The sequence below is a fragment of the Neodiprion fabricii genome, chromosome 5, assembly GCF_021155785.1.
Source record: "Neodiprion fabricii isolate iyNeoFabr1 chromosome 5, iyNeoFabr1.1, whole genome shotgun sequence".
NCBI classification, from domain to species: Eukaryota; Metazoa; Arthropoda; class Insecta; order Hymenoptera; family Diprionidae; genus Neodiprion; species Neodiprion fabricii.
Genome location: NC_060243.1, coordinates 24,749,061 through 24,772,585, shown reverse-complemented (window position 1 = coordinate 24,772,585; position 23,525 = coordinate 24,749,061). Strand labels below are relative to the sequence as shown.

Sequence of the window (23,525 nt, the reverse complement as noted above, 5' to 3'; positions counted from 1 at the left end):
AAACTATGATTGATGAAAAAAAAAAAATTTTTAAGAATTGTATTCATATTATACTAAAAATATACGTATATAAACACTTTTACATTTGTGTTCAATGTTCAATTCTCGTTGCTGTAAGTTACCTTGATTCGATTGTTAGCTCATTTCTGTACTGAGAAAAAATGAAAAGTTATACGTCCCCGCCTCCTGTTTTTCACGTATGATAATCCCACACTCTACAGTGTATCGTGACACTTAATATCTGTGCCCGTAAGTTGTTTCTAACGTTTAGAGGTACGGCGATTATCTTTAAATTTTTATTCCTTTTCTTCGGTTTATTTTTTAATGACGTTACGCGAGCGTCATCTGCAATACTTCTTGATGTATATTCTATACTGTGAAAATCATATGCACAATAAAATTTCACCAAACTTGAAGGGATTATATGACGATTTTTTTTAATTATAATTTATTAACGAATTAACCCCGTTCCTCAACATGTACTTAAAAAATAACCGACTGTTTGAGACGAATTTTTAACAACATATCAGTGGGGAAAAGCTTTGTTAAAAAAATAATTTAAATAAAAGAATTTTTGCCAAGCTGGTTGTAAGAGTGGTTACGATAATGGAAGAAGGGTTGGTGCATGAACATAGAAATTTCGCAGACATTTGAAAGAAGAATAAAGGAGACAGAAAAAATCTGTTGCTTTTATCTGCAAAACACTTAGGTGAGTAACACAATAATTTACACAAACAATCTCTGCTCAAAATGTCGGATGGATGAATCAGGTCTAGTCTAAATGTTATAGAGACCGGACACAAATCCCGTATAACATTTCGATAGGACCCGATTCTTTCATCCAACATTTTAAGCAAGGGTGCCTGTAACATGTCAACATCGTTATACTGCTTCGAGTTTGACATATATTACGTATATTCATACACACCAACTTCGATAAGAGACATATTAATTCACACGCACACACATACACGCGCAGGCAAACAACGAGACGTAATGACAGTGAAATATTCTGACTGTATTTACAAGAGGTAGTACAAAGAATAACTGGATAATATTGATATTACACGTATTCTTTTATACATACATACACTAATAAGTAGTAGTAGTAGTAGTAGTAGTAGTAGTAGTAGTGGCAGTAGTAGTAAGTGTAGTAGCAGTAGTAGTTGTAGTTGTAGTAGTAGTAGTAAGCGGTGAACAGATTACACATTAATTCGAGGCACGTGATATTAAGGCATTTCTACAGAGGACAGATGATTTCTTAGACGTATAAAATATAAATCCCGAATTTTTTACTTTTTTTTTTCATTTCGGTTCGTTATTTTCTTTCCAAATTCTTGCATAACAATCTTCGTACGTATTTTCTTTTTTTTTTGTTTTCTCATATCGATATATAATTAGAATAATTGTATTATGTGAATATAATTTAACGTGAAAATATTTCGCAAAGATGATCACGATTTTTTACGTAAATGTATAATACGTACGTGTATAAGTATTATTTATTCATCTAGTATAACAACTGCGAGCAATTTATTTTATACGTCTATAAACATTAATTATGTTAGTGGACATCACAATGAAAATTATACAGGTATAATATATCAGTTTATCGATGCAGGTACATACATTACACCGAAGGTTGGCTATTTTTTTTGGACATACCTATATTACACAACGTGTGTATATACGCGCAAACGCTCGCAATTGTATATATTATATATAATAACACAATTTCGCGCGTCGGGGTATTTATATATCATTTATTATATATTATAACAAGAATTATTTCTTTATAGTCTTTAAAATTCTATGGTCACCTCGCTAATTAAACGATATACTCTCCTCCCTGTACAATCACTGGTTAAGTATGTAATAACAATTATCTACCGTTGATTAAATTACTCTACCGCACCAATCCAACATCATTATACTTTTCAGTTTCATATTTTGTCACGTTACGTTATACGTTGTATATCAAATCCCACCCACCCCACTTTCATCAAACCTCAAATAGTACTTCGATTATCAATTTGATAGGTATATTAGTATTATTGTATCGTTATATCAATTGTACGCATATCGACTACAATAATGTGCAGGATAGGCTATACGAATTACATCGTGTATTATTACGCTACGGAATTAAGCCGAGCTGTCGCAATATCGTATAAAATAAATGATGTCATAATTGTTTAATCTCATATTTCTAACTTTTCTTCGCTGCTTCATTTATCCTGGAATGCAGATTATATTACCACCGTAATTCTTACTAAACCACGTAATATGTATAATATATTGCGTAACTTTGTTAACAACAATAACAACAACAACAACAACGGCACAACAAATATATTAAACACAGACGCGTATACACGAGGTTGTATCATGTATGCGATGTAAATTCGTTTCGAGATAATCTGATTCTTCCAAAAAAATCCTCCATGTGTTTTTTGCATAAAAAATTATTGTTAATATACGTAGGATAACACAACTGTTTTTAACCTCGGGCTATTAGTCGAGGTAAGCCGTTCGAATTTTCATTTGCATCCAATCGTCGTGGACTTTCGACGTACGTGGCTTATACGTATGATCGTTATCGACGTTTGATTTTCACCAACTGAAAACACGCGTTCACTTACCAATCGACTCAGAACAACGAGTTTTATCGAGAAAAATTTCACATAAAATCGTGGCAAAACGTTCTGCGGGTAATAACGCAAATTAATACCGTTGAAACGAGTTCCGTTTAATTCTTCACCACCGAAAGTTGAATCGCGATGTTTCTTCAGACGGTTAAAATACTATGATAAAATTTTACATTTGTCCGATGTCTTGCATCAAATTACTCTCGATATTATGACTTTTCATTGCAGAGGTAAATATTCGCGGACGGTGAAAGGGTAAAAATGACGTTGAAAACAAGCGCGGTATCACACTGCAATGACGGTATAATTATTACTATCTTCCTGCGTATCGACGTAATTGCCGAAAATTTGCAAGGTTTGAACGAACACACCCCGCATTTTTCCATTATTATCGAATGATATTAAAAGCGTTATGATCATAGCTGGAATCCTTACGTATGCATTTGTATTATCACAAAATTGCTAATTACATTTAATCTAGTATTGTGTGATATGCTTATTATATACATATAAATATATATATATATATATACATATATATGTATAATAAGTAATCTATCACGTGTGTATTTCTTCTTTTACACTGAATAATTGGCTGTGCAAAAATAAAAATAATTTTGTTTTCTCTTCTTTTTTTTCCATTAAATTTGCATATCGATGAGATGTTCAATGATGTTGCGTACTCGAACTGTATTTAGATATACACATATACGTGTGCATATGTACATATTACGTATTTATACTAGTTGGTAACAAGAGAAATGAAAGAATGACCGAGAAATAAAATACTGCGTTATATAAAAACCAAGTAAAATGTATTCTATATGGGCAACATCATAATAATTATATATCATTATGCTGATACATCGAAGTATAATATAGATGATGATAATGCGTACGCGTGTTTTACATTAGTAAAATTTATAATAATTGTAGACGTGTCGTCGAGTGTGTGTGTGTGTGTGTGATGTTTTATACACATGTACATACACGTATATTATGTACCATATATATATATCATATATATATATATAAGAAACGGATCGTATTTGCTAGTCATGCATTAATACACACACACATATATACACATACCTGCGTATGCATATTATTACATCGTTTGCCGAAATAATAGTATACCATACGTACAGGCATTATTAGTTATAATTTCTTATAAATCGAATCCTTTTTTTTTTTTTATTCTTCGCAACTCACTCCGTATGCATATGCATAATACATGGCAGTAAAATGATTAATTCGCTGGACTGATTACGCAAATTGGCAACAATATACATATATGTACCTCTCTATCTATTACGTGTGCATATATAAATGTATTTATGTGTAATGTATATTTGTTAAATCGTGTTGATCAGTAATAATAATAATAATAATAATAATGATAATAATATTAATGATAATAATAGTAATTGGGTATAATCGAGCACCAAAATGAGATACGTACAAATAAAGAGTTGCGATCTTACAGTTACGTTACACTTATACTACAAATATTTATATATACATACATATATATATATATATATGGTACATATATATATGCATATATATATGCGTTTGTTTCATTAAATTCAAATAATAATAACAATAATATTACCGACGTAGTATTATATCTGAATAATAATTAATTCACCGATCAATCAGTCAACCAACTACATATAACATTCATTTAACCAATCAATCAATCAATCAATCAACCAAAAGATTCGTCCACTATGAATTAATTAAATGACACGTGATTCTTGTATACATACATGTACATATGGTATGTAGGTACGTATTATACTATACTAATAATCAATGCATTAGTTAATGGGGATACTTTAATCTTTTATTATCATCTCGTTCATTATTTTTTTAATATAAATCTGATAGAAAACAACGAACATTTTTCTTCACGATACAACGGCTGAGAATAATTAGATACGGTATTACATGCATTATACGCGTCACGCGGTGAAGATGTCCCGTAGTTATTGTTATAGAAAATTTAATGCATTTAGTATAATATAATACGCTATTACAACAAACAATTATTAGCTGGGATCTGCAGTTATATAATTAATAATGCGACGACGACGTCTGACATGCGTCTTTTCTGTCCGCGACGAACAATATATTATTATTATAATTATTATTTATGACAACAATGATAATAATAGTTGAAAGAATTAATAAATGACTAATGAAGAAAAAAAGAAATCTAGAAATTGAGTCTTCATCTCGAGCGACGGACGCTTGTTTCGCTTTTCTATCACCTTCCGATCTCCTGATAATAATCATTATCATTATCATCGTTACGTCGTTTTCTGCACAGTGGATATTTATTATACATATACATATATAATCTAACGGGGTGCGAAAAAAAAAAAAAAAAAAAAAAAAAGAAAGCGCGAAAGAAACTACAAACGAACAAAAACTGTGTGTATCACTTAAAAACGTAAATTCATTAGACATTAATTCATTACGATGGCACTATATGAGTTGTTGTTGTTTTTTTTTCTTTTTCTTTTTTGTTTTTTTTTTCTTGCGTTATTGTTTTTATTATAATTACAATAATTAATAGTAGTAATATTTTTGTTTCTCCTTTCTTACCGCGCAATTATACACTAATTTAACATGTAACTATAGTATATTTTTTCAACGTATTCATTATATATAATAAGCATCGCATCGTTTATGCTTCTATCTCAAATTTTTATATGTATATATATATATATATATATACATATATATATATTGTACAACATAGTAGTGACAATAATAACATCATCATCAACAACAATAATAGTAATAATAATAGTATATCGCCAATGAACATTGACCGTGAGGAATATTAGAAAATCTTTTTTTTTTCATCATCGTCCGCAAACTTTCCGTATGTATATAAATACGTATACATCTGTCGCGTTTTTTTATTTATGTACATACAGCTATGTAACATGACATACTGTCATTGTGATGTCGATTTTCGCAATATCAATTAATGAAATAAAACGCGCCGGTTACAGTTTTACATGTATTATAATCTATCTGTCTATCTATCTGTCTATCTATATATATATATATATGTATATATATAGGAATCCGTGTATATGATATATTTATTTATCAACGTAACTGTCTAATCGTGTATAATAAATGTAAAACGAGTTATTTCACTACACCTTAGCATATATACCTACGTTATGTACATGTACAGATATGTTTCGGGTATGTTACGCTCTGCAATTACGTACGTGCACCTAACCCAGCCAACCTACTGATACAATACCTATCGTTTCGTTTAGTCTCGTTTCTGTACATAAATTACCCCTTCGCAGTATTACATATGTGATTGTGAATGTTGAGATAAATTCCCGACTAATTGACCACGCCGTTGTTGTTTTTTTTTTTTGTTTTTATTTTTCTAAATATTATTTTACCCCTTTTCTTTCTTTCCCTTTATTTCGTTGATTTTTAGCGCATAATTGCTGCATCATTAATTTTTCGCGTTTCTGTTTTCATTTAATTTTGCTACACGATCTTTTTTTTTTTTTTTTCTTTCCTTCCACACCTTTCCCGTTATTCGTATGCGTAAGAAAAATATTAAACTTGTGCCGCGCGTTGCTAATTTTTAATTTTCGTCTTTATTCAATTGTTCATCATCATTATCGGCATTATTATTATTGTTGTTGTTGTTGTTATTATTATTATTATTATTATTATTATCATCGTCATCATCATCATCATCATTATAACTTATGTATATTACGATGAATAAATTTGTAAACCCGAGAACAAATGACATCGGTGACGATCGATGAAAATCACACGTTTGTATCATTTTTTTTTTCTTTATATATATATATATATATTTTTTTCTTTTTTCTGAGTTTTTTTAAAACTGTTTTTATAGGTATAACATTCACTAGTATTATCACAACTGTTATATAATATTGACGCCGATATTTAGACCAGGTTCATGCAGCGCTGTATACGAAGATATTGTTGCATTTGTTTATTCATATATTGTATATTATTTTGCTTTTTACTTATAAAGAATATATACAATTGTTGAATATGTATAAGGTTGGTCTCTTCGTTCGTTAATTGTTATGCGTATTGTACCTATCATTTCTTTTCTTTTCTTCTCTTGAATCTGAATATTTCACCGAAGAGAAAGAGTAAAGGCGTTTTGTTTTAGCGACTAAATGAGAATAATTACAAATATCAAATGGAATATTTCAATTTCTTTCGTTTCTCCTTTTTCCTGGATATTTTTACATACTTTTTCGATAGTTTCAAATTGTTTATTCCGAAGGTTCGAAAAAGGGTGAATTTTCGGGGAAAGTGAAACAGATGGAAAAAATGACTGTTATATCAACGAATCCGGAAATATTAATTAAAATGTGAACGAAAAAGCACAGCAATAAGTTTGCATGCGTGTGGCAACAATTTTCGTTCAAAATGTTCTTTTTATTGTAAAATTTTGTAACATCTTCGTTTCCGTCAAAGTGGCAATAACCGTACTGTAGAAGTATAGATCGCGTGAATGTGTTTGTTTGAAAGGCATAAGTTACCTAAACTGAGCTTATAGCTTGAATTATTTTACACGTTATTATATACGCAGAAAAAGTTTGCGACAAATATAATTATATTCATGCTTGCATAAGTGAACGTTGTGTATCGTGATTGCAGTTATACTTGGTTTTCTTTTTGCTTTGTGTACACTACCATGAATATAAGTAAATTTCAAGGTGTTGGATATGAAAAAATTTGCGCAAGTTTACTTTTATAATAGATAAAGACGTATTGATGGAGTGAAAATACGACCGTTGATATCATCTTCCACAATTTCAACCGTTGAGAAATGGTAAAGAATAGTGCAAAAATAGCGGTAATGCGAACAAAGAGAATGAAACGTTTTTCGACTTTGGCATTTGGCATGGTTTTGCGGCTGGGAAGAGATAAAGAAATAGTGAAAATAAGAAGAAACATATATAATGAAATAAAACTGCGATAATTACAAAACTCTGTATTTAATTTCGTATCATTAGTGGTTCAATTTTTCGCCATTGGAAAAAGATTTGTCAAACTAATGCGAACGTTGCATCTTTGTTTCGCGCGACGAACTTTTTAAATTATAGATGTTTAAACTCTGGTTTTACTTCAGAGCCGCGCGAACTAGAATTATTTACAAATGATATTTTAAACTTTGCCGCCAGAATATTAGTAAAAAAAAAAAAAATAATAAAAAAATAGGGTTAAAAAAAAACCAATCCCAAGTTCCAAAATTTGTCCGAAACGATGTATTGTGTACGGACTAGACGACGAAATTTCATTCTACGCATATAATATTACACATACGTGTCGACTGTCGGTGTATTCTACATAGGAAACTTTTGTGAAGATAGAAAATTTTTTTTTAGAAACTAGACGGAGGCGTTGATTATATCGTAGATAATGTATAGACTTACTGTTACTATTATTATTGTTGTTGTTGTTGTTGCTATTATTATTGTTATTATTACTAATAATTAGCTTATAAATTTCATTCAATTTTTGTTTTATGAAAAATAACGATTTCTTTTATACTTGTTTTCCTTCTTTGTTTTTTTTCCCCGCCCCCCTTAAATTTCATGTATTACGTTCTTCTTTCTCTTTTTCTTTCACCACGTGAGAGAGAAAAAAAAAAGAGAAGAAAAGATAAGTAACGTTGGTTTGAGATTGCACTTTGTGATCGTCTTACAAAAATTTGCAATAAAATTTTCATTTTGTACACGACAACTCGATGACTATTTAAACCCTCTTTTCTTTCACACACCTCGTTACCTTTCACTCAATTTTCCACACACTTGTTCTTTTTTTTTTTTCTTTTTCCACACACCAAAATCGCTTCATTACGGTACAAAATACGTAACGTCTTCTCGTAAACAAACCTCACCGTATTTTATTCACATACACGATATGGTATACCGTAATTATCTATCTAACTATATATATATATATATATATATATATATATATATCTAATTATATATATAATAATAATAATAATAATAATGTATGTATAACGTGGTTAATTTAATTTAATTTAGTAAATTTCCATCTTGTTTTTGGTTTATTTAATTTTGTTTCATCTATAATTTTTCATCACACATAGGTAATAGGACCAACGTTTTTTTTTGTTTTTTTTTTTTTCTCTCCAATTTTTCATCAATTACTTGGTACGTGATAATTAGTCGTTATTTCTTCTTCTTCATATCTTCTCTGTATTTTTTTTTTTTTTTTTTTTTTTCCATACACGATACAATATAGTATTATATATCTCTATTACGTAAACGTACGACAGGAGTCGGGAGGGCCACAAAAGGTGTCAGGCACTATTATTCAAATACCTGTGTACTCCGCATAATTACCTCAAATTTTTTTCTCTCTCTCTAACTCGACAAAAAAAAAATATACATTTATATATATGTGTGTGTTACACGTATGTACAAATAAATGTATATTCTTCTCTTTTTTTCGTAACAGTAGCAATAATAATAGTAATGATAATGATAGATATATAGGTGTAAACGTAATTAAGATTTCAGAAAACAATCTCGCAAGATTATGCCAACGCTTGAGGGGAACAAATAATTTATATCTTTGGTCAAGCTGCTGCCGTAATGGGACATGCGTGGATGAATGGTAGAAATGAACGATTTCACGGGGTATTCAATTTTTCTTCACAAATGTGACAATGTATGCTGTAAAGGTATTTTCTATTTCTTTTTTCATCAGAAGATTGAATCAAGCTTGACACTTCTCCATTTAAACCATCGAATTATCTGAGGGCACCCTTAAAGTGTGATCAAAAATTAAACATTGAATAATTGAAAAACGAGATAAACAATCGTAAATCAATTGCTACTCAAAAGTGAACTGAGCCCCTTGAACGTTCAACGTCGAGGCGCAATCTTGCGAAACGTGCTTCTACAAAAGTGTTTCCTTTCTGTTTGTAGTTTTACAGACATTAGAAATTGCAACTGCCTAAGCAGTGGTCTGATGAGAAGAAAAACAAATTTTTCATCTTAGTAAATGACTTGTTTTTCACTTATATTTACTTTTAAACATTTTTTTTTTTTTGTTTTTTCTTTTTTCATGTTTTTTTCATCCGTTTATACTTTTTGTTTATATATGTATATATATAAAATGTGCAAAATACTCGTGGAAAATGTATAACTCTAATATATTGTATCTGTATTATATACTTATATATATATATAAGTATATAAGTATATATATATATATACACATACATACATATATTTTAATCTTTTTTCTTCAAATTGCTAATTCAATCAATTATCTCTCTCTCTCTCTCTCTCTCTCTCTCGCTCACACTCTGACTTTCTCTCTATACCCCTCTTTTCTCTTTCTTTAAACCCTTCAACAGTTCACATTGATAATGATAATCACAAAAACATATGCATATATACATATATATACATACATATACGCACGTGTACTTATCTGATAATCTAAACTCTGGTTGATTTCGATTTTGTTGAATCAATTGTTAATTGTGTAACGCGCATTTGCGTGTGTAATAATTTCGAACGATAATCATACTTATATACCAATGTCAAACAAGGTATCGAGTGTGTGATGCGAATCGTAGTTTTTGAGAACTGTCAATAACTTAATAATTATTACTATACTTATTATTTGATATGAAAACTGGACAGACGCAGGCTTTCGTGAGAAAAGAGATAAAGAACAATAATAATAATACTAATAATAATAAAAGGTAACGCATGGCACACGTATTGCACTTTTTATTTGTTTTCCGCGAAATCCATATAAAAATTATTTAAAATTTCATCTTAACCGTACAAGCTCATTCATATCGACATTGTTCAAAACTTTCTTTCCATCTGACTGCCAAAATATCATTTCTCACACGTTTCCTTCTCTATCCGTTATTCCTTGTATTTCAAATCTCTGTATGCCAGTCTAGCAGTAATAGTAATATCAATAGTGATGATGGTAGCATACGTGATCGAATTTTTTAAAAATAAAATTCCAACTTCCTATAAAACAGATGAAATTCTTCGTCGTTTCTTTTTTCATTATTTTCCCTTTTTCCTTTTAAACAACGAGTTCAACCGAGAATTTGAAATTCCTTTTCGGTACATAAAAACAGAATACAGGTAAATGTGTAAGACGATAGATGATCGGAAACACATCAATTGTAAACGGCGATTTAAAAGGATTTTAATTGCGATTTTGGTTCTGTTTTTATAAATTTTTCTCTTACTGTTTACATTAGCAGCGCCGTGTATTCATCTGAATCAACACCAATCAACGGAATTAACAATTACAAAAATATGTGTGAGATATTTATACAATATAAGTAGTACACATATGTATGTATATCATATATCCGGTGTACGTTGGATATCTGACTGGTTCTGTCCCCGCAACCAATTTTATCGAAAGAGAAAATAGAGAGAAAAAAGAACATACAAAAGTTTGTGCGGATATACTATATATGTATACATTGAACAACGTATTGCAAGCTTTGATAATTGGTCTACTAATCAACTCTTGGTAATTATATTTGTTGTTATTATTATTAAAACTTTCGATTCAAATTTCATTCATAAACCTACCTACACAATACGATATTCGACCATTACGATACAGGTAATAAGAGAAGAAAAAACAACGTCATTTTCCAGGATACGTTTTTGTGTGTGTGAGCCGTGATATTTTCTCGTTTCTATCTCTCTGTGCATATATCTGTATGCATGTAGGTATGTATCTATAGATATCCCGTGTACAGAGTGTGATAGCACAACGTTATGGTTGAAAGTTATACATAATTAAATGTATATAAATATACATATAGGTACGCCACCGTAACTATTGTCATAGTCGTCGTCGTCGTCGTCGTCGTCGTCGTCGTCGTCGTCGTCGTCGTCGTCGTCATCGTCATCGTCGTCGCGATATTACTACTATAATATACGGCAGAACGGCGAAATTTATGTAACAACACCATCGTTAATAAATGTAACATATATACAAACAACACCTCTTATTATATACATGAAAATATAATATATATCCATCGTACATATTTCAACATTATGGCACCACAATTTCATTAGATAATCATTGTTTTTTATTTTTTATTATCTTTGTTTTTAATCCCCTTCATTTGTTCTTATGCGAATTATCTTTCCTCCTACCGCCTTCTTTCTTCCCTGAAACATTTCCTCATTATCATCGTCAGACAAAACAAAATAAGGAGGTCGAGAAAGAAAGAAGAGACAAGAGAAAAGGTTAAATCTCTTTAATTTACCTTTACGTCACCATAAAAAAATCCGTGCAATTTTCACTCGGATCTCGCGGGCGCACGATTTATACACGTCTTGTATTTTTCTGTGTATATACCGTGTTACTATAGAAAAAAAAATTTTCTTTCATTCTTCTTCTATATCATCTTTGTCATCTTTCTCTTTTAGCAATCTAACATGCGTGTGTGTGTGTGTGTGTGTATTCATTCATAAAAACGGAATTCCGCACCTGTCCGCATTTGCGTATAATACGCATGTATTACACATACATGTGACACGTTCTTTAGAGATAACAGGAGAAGGAAAAAAAGAAAGATAAAGAAAAGGTGAATCGCGCGTGCTAACTACAACGTACCGTCGTAGGACGATAGAGATTTGTGAGAAATAAGCCGATTACGATGCTGACGCAGCGGCTGCTGCTGCTGCAGCTGCTGCTGTTGATGTTGATGTTGATGTTGATAGTAATGATCGTGATGATGATGATGATGATGATGGTGATGGTGATGATGATTCTGCTGCTGCTGCTGCTGCTGCTGCTGCTACGGGGTGTAGTACTAAGTGGCCCATCCCTCGGTGATCCTTGGCCGTTTCATTAGCGGTCCATTTTCATAGTCGGAACTATTTCCGCCACTGCCAGCACCACCTCCACCCCCACCGCCAGGATGACTCGACCTTATATCACCGACACCGCCAGCAGCGCCAGGCGATGGTAAATTCGTCGGTGTTATACTGCCAGAATGAGATGGAGGCGGGTTACTGTTAGGTCTGCTCGAAACTAAGTTCAATGTCTGTGGCACGCCCCCGTGGGGTCCGTGATGCGGCCCCCCGCCTCCACCTCCTCCACCCCCGCCGCTCGACGACGGACCAACGCCGAGACTCGAGTGGTGGATCGACCCCGGGTTACCACCGCCCGGACCTCCACCACCGTGAGGGTCCCGAGGAGGACTTATTGGCTCACTCTTTATTTTTACCGGTAGAGGCGACGTCGATGGTGGCGGTGTACTGCTAGATACCGCCAAATGCGGAAGACCACTGCAACCGACAAGAAAAGAGGGACGCACGAACGTGCGTGCGTCAGTATATGCGTTACTTGTTGTTGCAAACTTTTTTCTTTTTGTTTTAATTTCTTAATTTTTCTTTATTATACCAATGTCTGTTAGTGCGACTGGCTTATTCAGGATATAGAAGGGATGATTGGCCGGACCTTTTTCAACGTATGAATGGACGATTGGTGCATCGTTGGGATTGTTGAGAACTTTCACTTTTATATATTTTCGTCTTTTCGGGGGATTTTTTTAAAATTTTTCATACAAAGATTCAATTTTTTCGTACAACTTGGGAAAGGCTTGTGCTGTGCGCGCTGGAAATATTTTTTTTTCTTGTTTTTTTTTTTTACATACGATTCCCGTTTACGATGATTGTACAGAAATTATGGAAACTTTTGCAATCGGTATCAAGGAGAAATAGTTATACGAAATACTCTGTTAACTCATAATTCGTACAAGTAGAACATAACAAGGAAAACATGTCTTTGTTACGGTTGACGATTTATAAAAAAAAAATATACATGTAGGTATTTACATGGGCACTAAATTATAAATTTTAAATTATTAATAAAATTTATTGATGTGACTTTCCGTTTTCGTTGTTACGTAGCAATTCCGATCATAAGATCGTTCTAATTGAAAAATAAAACATGAAGTTTTTCAATCCCTCTTGCAATGATTAATTCCATTGTTAGCTAGTTTTACAATGACTGTTACAATTTTCAAATTCTTAATATAGACGTTCAATCTATTACCATTACTACTACTGTTCCCGTGCAGAATGTTTTACAGGTGAATTATAAAATTACCGTATAGATTAATTTCATGAAAAATGTAACGAAATTTAGTGAAAATTTGTAAATTTCAATATATATGTATATATCTCAGCCAGGATAAGGTTTCCATTTATTATTCATTCCAAATTACACGAAAAAAAAAACAACCGCAATTTGAGGTCCTCGCATATAATCGAACCATTGTAAAATCCCCCGGGACAATCACTCGATTATAACAAATAAAAATAGGTTAATGAATCGTACGTCGAGAAAAGGTAGCATGGATCATTTTGAGGAAATCGTTTATTTGCGGAATTGGGAAAAATGTTGAATGTTGAATGATATTACGATAATGCATGCGAATAGATGGGTATGAAAATTTGTATGTTGTTTTCCGCGTTTGTGGAGTCCACGAGCCGAAGATCAAGGATCAGTGTTAACACGGACGTGAATAAAGTAACGATGAATGATTTACCTGATGCTGGACATGGTGGCTGCCGAATACATTGACAAGTCATCAACGTACCTCTGGTGGGACCACGCCAGGCTCCCAAGATCCGACGAGTAATCGGTCGGTCCGAAACTGGAGTATCCAGCTGGTACCGAGGGTGTCTGCAACGCCACAACCGGTGTGTTTAGTGCAGATTGCGAATGCCCGCTCTGAAAAATCGTTGATATTCAATGTCACGGCCGATCGTTCAGGGCTATTCCCCGCAATTTCGATCCCTCGCGGTACTTTCTTCACCCCTCAAGATGTTCATCCCTATTCCTGTATCAATTGATATATATATATATATATACACTCACGTCGTAATTGTTGTCGTCCGACAAGGACTGTGTAAGGGGTGCAGGTATAACGACTCTCAGGTTGGCTCTGTGAGGATGAGGCGGCGGGGGAGGTTGCGGCGAATGCCTCGAGGAACTGCCTTTGCCTCCACCCCCGCCTCCGACGCCGAGCGCCGGCGATGGTCCGGGACTCGGTGAACCGCCGAGCGGCGACGCCGACGGTGGATAACCGTTGCTCATATCCAACATCCCTCCCGATGGATATACTGGAAATAAAATAAAAATACCCACCATTTTCATTTGAACGCCGAGTAAGACGCCCGATCGTTTCTTGCGCTCTATCATTTTTTTTCACCCCGTCTCGTCTATTGTACTCAAAATTTGATCGGATTTTCTTATTGTTATGCAAAATTGATACCTTATACGTTGAAGAAAATTTCATTCGTTATGGTTGATAAAAAAATTGTAATAAAATCGGTATCGTTACAATTAACGATTTGAATATTTTTTGAATGGCAAGTAAATGCGTTACAAGTAACTATTCGGTGAAGTAATTACAATTGTTAATACTACATTTTCTCAGTTATTCAGTTTTTCAGCTAACCAACATCAATTTATCGAAATAGTTACAAGAAATTTCAATACGAAAAACTACGATAAAAGATAACAGCAACTCGTACTATGATTTTCTGATAATAGCCATCAAACTAATTTTCATTTCGTATGCTTCCTGCAAAACTATATTTTTCGCTCATCGTATGAAATGCAAATAGTTAATAACCGTACAGTAACCACAATTATAAATACCTCTCTGTGCATAAATTTACGTACATACTTTACCAATTTCCAGCTTTAATTATAAATATTTAGCCGACGCGGCCTCAAAAATAAAAATGAACGACAAAAAAAAAAAAACTCATTTCTTATTTCTTCCAACAAAGATCGACAAACCTGAATCTGTTTCAGACGACGAAGGTCTAGGTGAGATGCTGGTGTGTGCCATTTGTGGACTGGAACCCAGTAGAGATTCTCCGTAACTGTTAACCGGCACCGAGACGGGTAGCGTGTAATTAGACTGTCCCATAACCTGATTAAAATTGTAATAATTACAACAAATTGCGTGTAGAATTTATTTATTAATTTTCTTTCTTTGCTTTCGCTTCACGCTGAGAAAAATTTCATTTGTTACAGTAACTAGAAAAAATTCAGCAAAACAGGTATCGTTAAAAAAGCTGTTCGAATATTGTTGGAATTACGAAAAACGAGGTACGCCTAAACATTTTGCCCTATCGTCGATCCTTTTTTGGTAATTGCGACGCAAAATCAGTTTCTGAGGTTTACTCTACTTCTTTGGACAAACAAGGCTTGAACGTTAATTTATTGTTGCACAAGCATTAAATTTTCGCAACAGTTACAAGAAAATATAGCAACAGCGATCGTAACGAGAAAGAATAGCAACGGATACCAGACTTTCCGGTAACAGCTAGAAAACTGATTTTCATTTTCTACCTGGAACTGTATTCTCCGATTTTGGTAAAAAATGAAAATAGTCAAGGACTGAGCGGTAACCGGAAATAAAAATTTCACTCGGTGGAGCTAATAAATTCTATTTTCCCCTCGATAATTCGAAATTAAATATTCTTCAACTGACCCTCGTGCCGTTGTGCTGATTCCTCTGCATCATCATTTGGAATTCCTCGTCAATTTTGCTGTACTTAGCCTCGGTCCGCGGCGTGAGATTATACTCGGCAGTATCGGGCTCCGGACTCTCGGGCGACATCGCTCCCTTATGCTCCTTCTTGTTGAGTGCCTGCAAGTGTCAGCAGACAGGTTCACGTGACCACACCGCCCGAGGGCACTCACCATCACATGCATGTTAATTTTCAGCACAGAAACCCCCGTCCCTCTCTGTGTCTCTTTCTCTCTCTCTCTCTCTCTCTCTCACTCTCTCTCTCTCTATCTCTTGAAAAAAAAACTTGCTTTCAGTTTCTTTATTATTTCTACCTCTCGAACCCCTTGGAGCGTAAATATTCATCTTATACGATTATTGTTAGTGTTCTTCTTATTTTCGATAATTAATACTTTCAACCGTGAACAATTAGACAAGTGTGTTAAGTATGTAAATACAATAAGGTGGAAAGGGACACACGCACACACGCACATTCGTAATCAAATATAATTAATGCACCCGGGTTACACCGCATGCATATTGTATATTGTTTGTTAGCCTCTCTTTTTTTCTCTCTCTCTCTCTCTCTTTCTCTCTCTCTGTTTATTTTCCCAGGACTTAGACAGAGAATAATGGAACTGAGTCAACTCACCTCGATTATATTCTTGTTTGTAAGCGATTCGTGGGGCTCGTTGTACTCGGTGTACTTTAGGAGGACCTTGTCCATGTCTGTGCTTGCGTACTGGTACAATTTGTTACTAGAACTGAATATTATCAGCGCTATTTCACAGTCGCAAAGTACCGAGAGTTCGTACGCCTTCTTCATAACGCCGAATTTCCTCTTATTGAACGTCACCTGCAAACCCAAAACGCGTTATATGATATTTAGTTAAATACCGAACGAATCGAGGTACGCGTTACGGGGAAAAAATGGAATCATTTCTCGATGGGTGAATAATATATAATAATAATAACAACAGTATGGTAGAACTATAAAAGGAAAAACCTCACCTGTCGATTCCGTTCATCCGTAATCCGGGATATCTGTATTTTCTTCCGACCCATTTTCGATATCTTCTTGGAATCGGCGGGTTATACAGACTCACGCTGTTATAATATCAGGTTTATGGATGGAATGTTGATAAAATCTGAAACAACAAAAGATCCCAAGACCGTATAGTAAAAGGTGTGAAATTTTCATCGCACAAAGTATGTAAAAATTTTTATACCATACATAATACACCATATACGATTACAGAATCAAACAACAAAGATAATGTCTTTATCGTTTTTCAAATTGTATTTTGCCGCGATAATTATCCACCCCTGATATATTCCGTGGAACGCTACGGCGATAACACGATGGTAGGTAGTTAGGTGTAACATACAGTCTAAACCTGGGCAATTCATTTCGCCACCTCACAGGTTACAGGGCAAGACGAACGTTTCTCGCGTTCTACGCATACTTGCATACATGCAGGTAGAGAAACCAAACACACACACACACACACACACGGATCGTACGAATGCACGTATAAAGATATTCCAAATTCAAAAACGTTGTTTATTACTTGGTTTACCTCGAGGTCGTCCGAGGAACTCTTTAATGGGTGTTAAACGACTGTATAATGCTAGCGGCAAACACACACGTAGTATATACATATTATATATATAATATAATATGATGATCGTTCTCAGAGGTTCCCAACTCCTCGGATACATCCGTCAGTTTCACAAGACCGTGTAAGTACGTACCTATTAGACGCGGAATTATGTATAAGCAAAGAGCTGCGAAAGTAATTAAGATGACAATTAATAAATAGACACCCTCCCCCCACCGCCCCTCGTTGGGCATTGCATTAATGAGAAAATATTAAAATTCGTCCTGAGGAAATCGTCGTGTTCGTCGTTACTCAATATGTTCCTCTTGTTTTTCATTTGACGATATTACCAAATCGTGACAAAACTTATTCAGTACGGCATAACCATGGCCGTATACTTAATTGACAGTCCTTGGCTTATACTTTTATTTCTTATTATTAATACCGAAAAAATATCGTTCTATCGTTAATATAATACAAAATGCTGAAATAAATAAAAATAAAAATAAAAAAAAAAGAAGAAAAACATAACAGCCAACATAATAATTCGAGCAAACTGTATCTAAGTGTTTTACAGCTATGCGAGAAAAAGTTCCACTGACAGTAATAATCACTCTATAAATAGTTGATGTTTGTACCGCATTTTATTGTCAATTTTAACATTCTTTTCACACACACACACACGCGCAGACGCATACGGACATCATTGACCAACGATATTCGATAAGTTATGCAACAATTTCCCATGAAGGTGAAAATTTTGCAAGAGAAGAATAAAGGAGAGAAAAAAAAAAAATGAATATCGGCATATTTTCGCGGTTCAATCAAAGCGAAATTCACCCCTCCTAGAGCTAAATAACGGATCAGCTGGAGAATATTAACAATAAAAAAAAATCTGGGCGAAGAGAGTTTCCCAACATCCGATGCGACAGGAACGCGTCGTTTATTTCGCTCTACTGCACGTCCATTTAATAATAATTAATATTCAGGACATCATCGTCATCGCCGTCATGATTGTTTCTTTATTGATTTTGTTATATAAAGTCTCTCCGGGTAAATTTCTCCCCCTCCCCTCCCGCCGTAATCCTCTCGCTCACACACTATTTCTCTCTCTCTTTCAATCGCGTTCTCGCATTTTATTAATTCCGCTCCTCTTCATCGATAATACATCAAATTATTCGTTTCTACAATGTACATAAACGCGGTGTGTCTGGTGTATAATAAGCTCATTATATAGGGTGAAAACGACGTGGTGCCGAGTTGCAAGCAGGTATAAGATATAGATATGTGGTATAAAATCAGAAATTCTCTCTCTCTCTCTCTCTATCTCTCTCTCTCTCTCTCTCTATCTCTCTCTTTCTATCTTTCCTCCAACGATTGACCGACGACGTAACGTCGATAGGTATATGCGGAAGAGGTACACTTTAGTTTACATGTACGTACTCACACACACACACATATGTGGAAATTTAAATGCACACTCGGAAAAGGTATATATGATAGGTATAGAGTCCACCCATTTGCACATTAAAAGCTAGCATAGCACATATTGTAGATACGTATGTGTGTACGTGTATAATCGTCCGTACATGCAGAGGAATAGCTGGGTACCGTACAGAGAATAGAGAGAGAGAGAGAGAGAGAGAGAGAGAGAGAGAGAGAGAAACTGGCGGGGTTTTGGATCGAATTTGGTTTATTATGCAGTAGGTTATAGCTATTACTAGGTATGACTTTCAGGCTCTCTCGGATATCTGGCTGCGACAACGGCGGCTGTCGGAGTGTAGGTCGGCGCAGTGACCCGGGCCTCTAGTGTCATTGGTTTTATTCAATTTTGCTTGAATAATAACTAAGTCTATACGAAACGATCGGCCGATCAGCCAGCCAGTCAACCGAACGAAGGAAGGAAAGAAGGAAGGAGGAGGGGAGGGTCTGTACGACCGATCAGCCGCCAGACGGGAATATTGAAAATTTAGGACGATCATCTCTTCTTGCGTATTATTCGTAAACGTGCGTCAATTCGCGTAAAAAACTAACCTTGCCTCCCCCCTCCCACAAAATTTAAGGCTGCATTGCAGCGAATGCGGACATTCGGAGAAGAAAAATAATTAAATGATAGTAATAGTCGCGTTAAGAGGATGCTGTGCGATCGGTTTTTACCGAACGAGTAAAACGCCGCTCGTTTCAATCGTAGTCAGAAACTGTAATTGTGCATCGCTGATCAAACAACGTCGCAGCCATTGGAGCAATTTTACGTGCAATGAAAAAAAAAATGTTTACTTTTCGCGGTAACAATGCCGGAAATTGATGTGTTTTATAATGGAATTACCTACCACCAATTGTTGCAGGAATACGTATTTTTCCTTTGTACACTTGCAGCGTGAAACAAAAACTGTTTACGATATCTTTGTACGGAACTCCATATGCTTGTAGAAGATACGTTTTCAGTGATAGTACGTTACGGACTTTGATAACGGAAAAAATAAGTGACGTTTAATACTCGGTCGGTAAAGATTAATTACAGGATCCTCTTAAGTAGGTATACGTATAATGTGTATGTATACATGTATGTGTACATATGTATATACTCGTATATGTGTGTATGCATACATACAATTACACATTGTATGCAAATGCAGCAGGCATGAGCAACCGTTTATAAATTAAGTAACTGTCTAATCTATATTAGTTTCAGGATTTACATTGTATAATTGATTGTCGATAAGAATCGGTTTGAATAAATTCTGCATTTTTTACACAGTCAAATTAATTGTCAGCTGATAACAGTAAAAATGCTGTTCGATCACTCGTGCCAAACTTCTAGAACGAATTATCGACCGTATAAAATTAATCATCGTTTACGAAGATTTAATTTACTCATTTTCCCCCACTCCCCGTTTTCCTTATTCCTCTATTGTTCTATTCCACCCGAATCAAATATTCAACTCTTTTCTGTGAAATCTTGGGATTTTCCTTTCCGCCGGATCGTTTGCGTCGATGATATTACCTGGTATAAGAGTTGGGAAAAAAAAAATTATTATGCTTAAACGTCCGGATACTTGCTGCAGGCGATACTCGAGATACGAAGAACAAAAGAAAAATTTAGATTCACTTTCGTCGAAATATCCTGCTGTACGTACACGTATACATACACATTTATTTTACGAACATTTGCAATTCATGCCACGGTGTGTGTGTGTGTAGTTGGTACGCCTTGCCTTGTAACGTACCGAATATCAAACCGTGTATAACCGACACACACAATTTATACACCTATGTACATATGTATGACGGAACGAGGAAAATCCCGTGCTCTGCGCCATTTTTATTATTATACACGGTGTATATGTATGTATAGACACACTCGTGTACATGCGTGCGCGTTTGGTCATACCGCAGCATATAACATTAATATTGCTTAAGAGTAAAAATATACGTTGTAACGTGTTAGAATTCGTCCACGCTATTCACATGTTTCATCAATTTATTTCGCCGATCGTTAAACAAATGAGCATGCGGGGGGCAAAACAGCGCTCCACGATTTCTGCCGGACCGCGGATGGCAGCGCCGAGCTTCACTCGATCGGCCGCGTGGCACCGACTCTCTCGCTATTGTCCCGTAAACAAATTAACATATTATTATAAATAACTAAGGCTTGATTGTTTGGTCGAATCAGCGAATCAGATTTGCTCAAACTCGTTAAGGTGACGCGTCGCGGATTTATCTTTAGTCCTTTTGGCCTTTAACGTTTGAAATTTGAATTAGTGAACTCTTGTCACTGGAAAAGCATCGCGGATCGTACTTTGCGATCTTTTTGCCCGTCGGGGACCCTTCGATACTACGAGATAAATTGGCAGTCGTGCAACCATTTTCGGAAGTAGATCTTGAAATTTAAATTCATGTCCTTAACTTCCTGTTTATTAGCTCAGGTAAAGTGTGATCATACAATTTCCGCGCGTAGCCCGATAAATGTCTTGTCATAACTAACCGAGAGCCGATATAAACGTCATTGTCCCTCCTTCGTATCTTTAATACATCATTTACCGTTCGTCAGGTCCTTGTCACTAAATCACAGGGGCCAACCAATAGCTGAGGTTCGCAATTAATTATCCGTGTAACAACCATCCGACAGAGAAGATTGATTCTTTATCCTAGTATGTACGAGTATAACCATCCGGAGGTGTAGGTTCATTGTTACCGATACTTGTGTAACTATCCGCCAACGGAAGTTTATTGATTATCTTTATAATTTTCCTATACCGGAAGTGACGTTGTTCCACGCACTCTCTTTTTTCAAATTCACTTAAAATTTCGCCAGCTCCTAAACAGCTCCTACACCCTAACTCCTACTATAATACACATTCCTTGTTATCCTGTTAACTCGCTGAACAAACAAATATTAATTTCCCATCGCATAAAAATTGCCTGCCTTGCCTTGTCGATTTATTGCCTACGCTCACTCAAATAACCTAAGATCTATTCATATTCATGGTATAGTCCAAACGTCCTGAGAAGAATCTTGTCGCGCTTCGATTCTATATTTCCGCTTTGTTCTTTTCATTATTATTGCAGAAAGCAATTGGCACCCAACATCCATATTTTTTACAAAGCGCACGTGGCCAGAGTGTCGCAGTATCTATAAAAAAATATAACCCATCAACGTACAATTGCATATAAAACCGTTTGAATAATTATTAACCTGCGACCGTAACGAATCTATGTGAACGATGCTATATTTACATGTCAATACATCGATTATTTTCATTATAGGTTTACTCGTTTCAAAGAAGAAAATGAAAAATGTACGATTCGGAATTCCGCCTACAATGAACAACGAGTCATCGCCTTAATTAACGAAATATAAAGATTGATCTGATCCTACAATGTACAAAAGCATGTAATTGCGTGCGTATGTATAACCGTACATTTCCGTCACACGTAACAATCAAACAAAAGGGATGTGGTGAAGTCGAAAGCAGTAAGGAAGTTTTGAACGAAATAAGTGATACGTAGTGAAACGTTAGAATATTTTCTGTTACTTTGTTTTTCCCATCATTTTCTCGATATTTTACCAATGCGCATTCATTCGCTTAAAATACTTTCTTCAAAAATTCCTACTACTATTTTTCGCTTTCGCGTTGTGTTTCCTGCATTTAAAAATAACAAAACACGTGCAATTCAACATTATACGGTATAAATTTAAAATCTCTGATACACAAACAGATTATACAAACACAAACACACACACACACGCGCGCGCAGAACGAACAGAGATATTGCAGCAATTTACCACGAATACGTTAGTTATTCATAAACTTGGAATACGCTGTGTAATTATGTGAGATTTTCTTACTTAATACCGCAAACTTCGGTATAATACTCGTACATGTACGAATGCCAATCTGCATCTAATACGTGGACATGCAATAATTGCGTTACATTCGCGGATTCTATACGGATACACGATACATACATCATACATACTGCGACTCCCATGCATGCGTAGCAGAGTTTGTTGAAAACAAAAAAAAAAATCATTTATCGAGAATAAATAAAAGAAAAGTAAAGAAAATTCATCGGGATGATAGTATATACGTTGTAATGTGGTATAATTGCTTAGTGAAAATAAGTAATTATTATCATTATTGTTGTTGT

General features: G+C 34.6%; 1 protein-coding gene across 10 annotated transcripts in view; it reads right to left on the bottom strand.

The window, feature by feature from the left end:
- Nucleotides 1-8,758: 8,758 nt before the first annotated feature.
- Nucleotides 8,759-23,525, bottom strand: part of LOC124183752 (myocyte-specific enhancer factor 2) — a 52,299-nt gene continuing 37,532 nt past the window's right edge. For 5 of the 10 annotated variants that reach the window (XM_046572689.1, XM_046572690.1, XM_046572692.1 and 2 more), the window contains 7 exons: nt 17,284-17,420; nt 16,925-17,128; nt 16,255-16,413; nt 15,555-15,690; nt 14,625-14,869; nt 14,293-14,477; nt 8,759-13,027 (listed from right to left, as the gene is read on the bottom strand). In XM_046572689.1, the coding sequence (XP_046428645.1) occupies nt 12,550-13,027; nt 14,293-14,477; nt 14,625-14,869; nt 15,555-15,690; nt 16,255-16,413; nt 16,925-17,128; nt 17,284-17,337 (1,461 nt within the window). In that variant the 5' untranslated portion in view covers nt 17,338-17,420 and the 3' untranslated portion in view covers nt 8,759-12,549. The remainder of the gene's footprint in view (nt 13,028-14,292; nt 14,478-14,624; nt 14,870-15,554; nt 15,691-16,254; nt 16,414-16,924; nt 17,129-17,283; nt 17,421-23,525) is intronic. The other 5 variants (XM_046572697.1, XM_046572696.1, XM_046572698.1 and 2 more) reach the window with 5 other exon arrangements.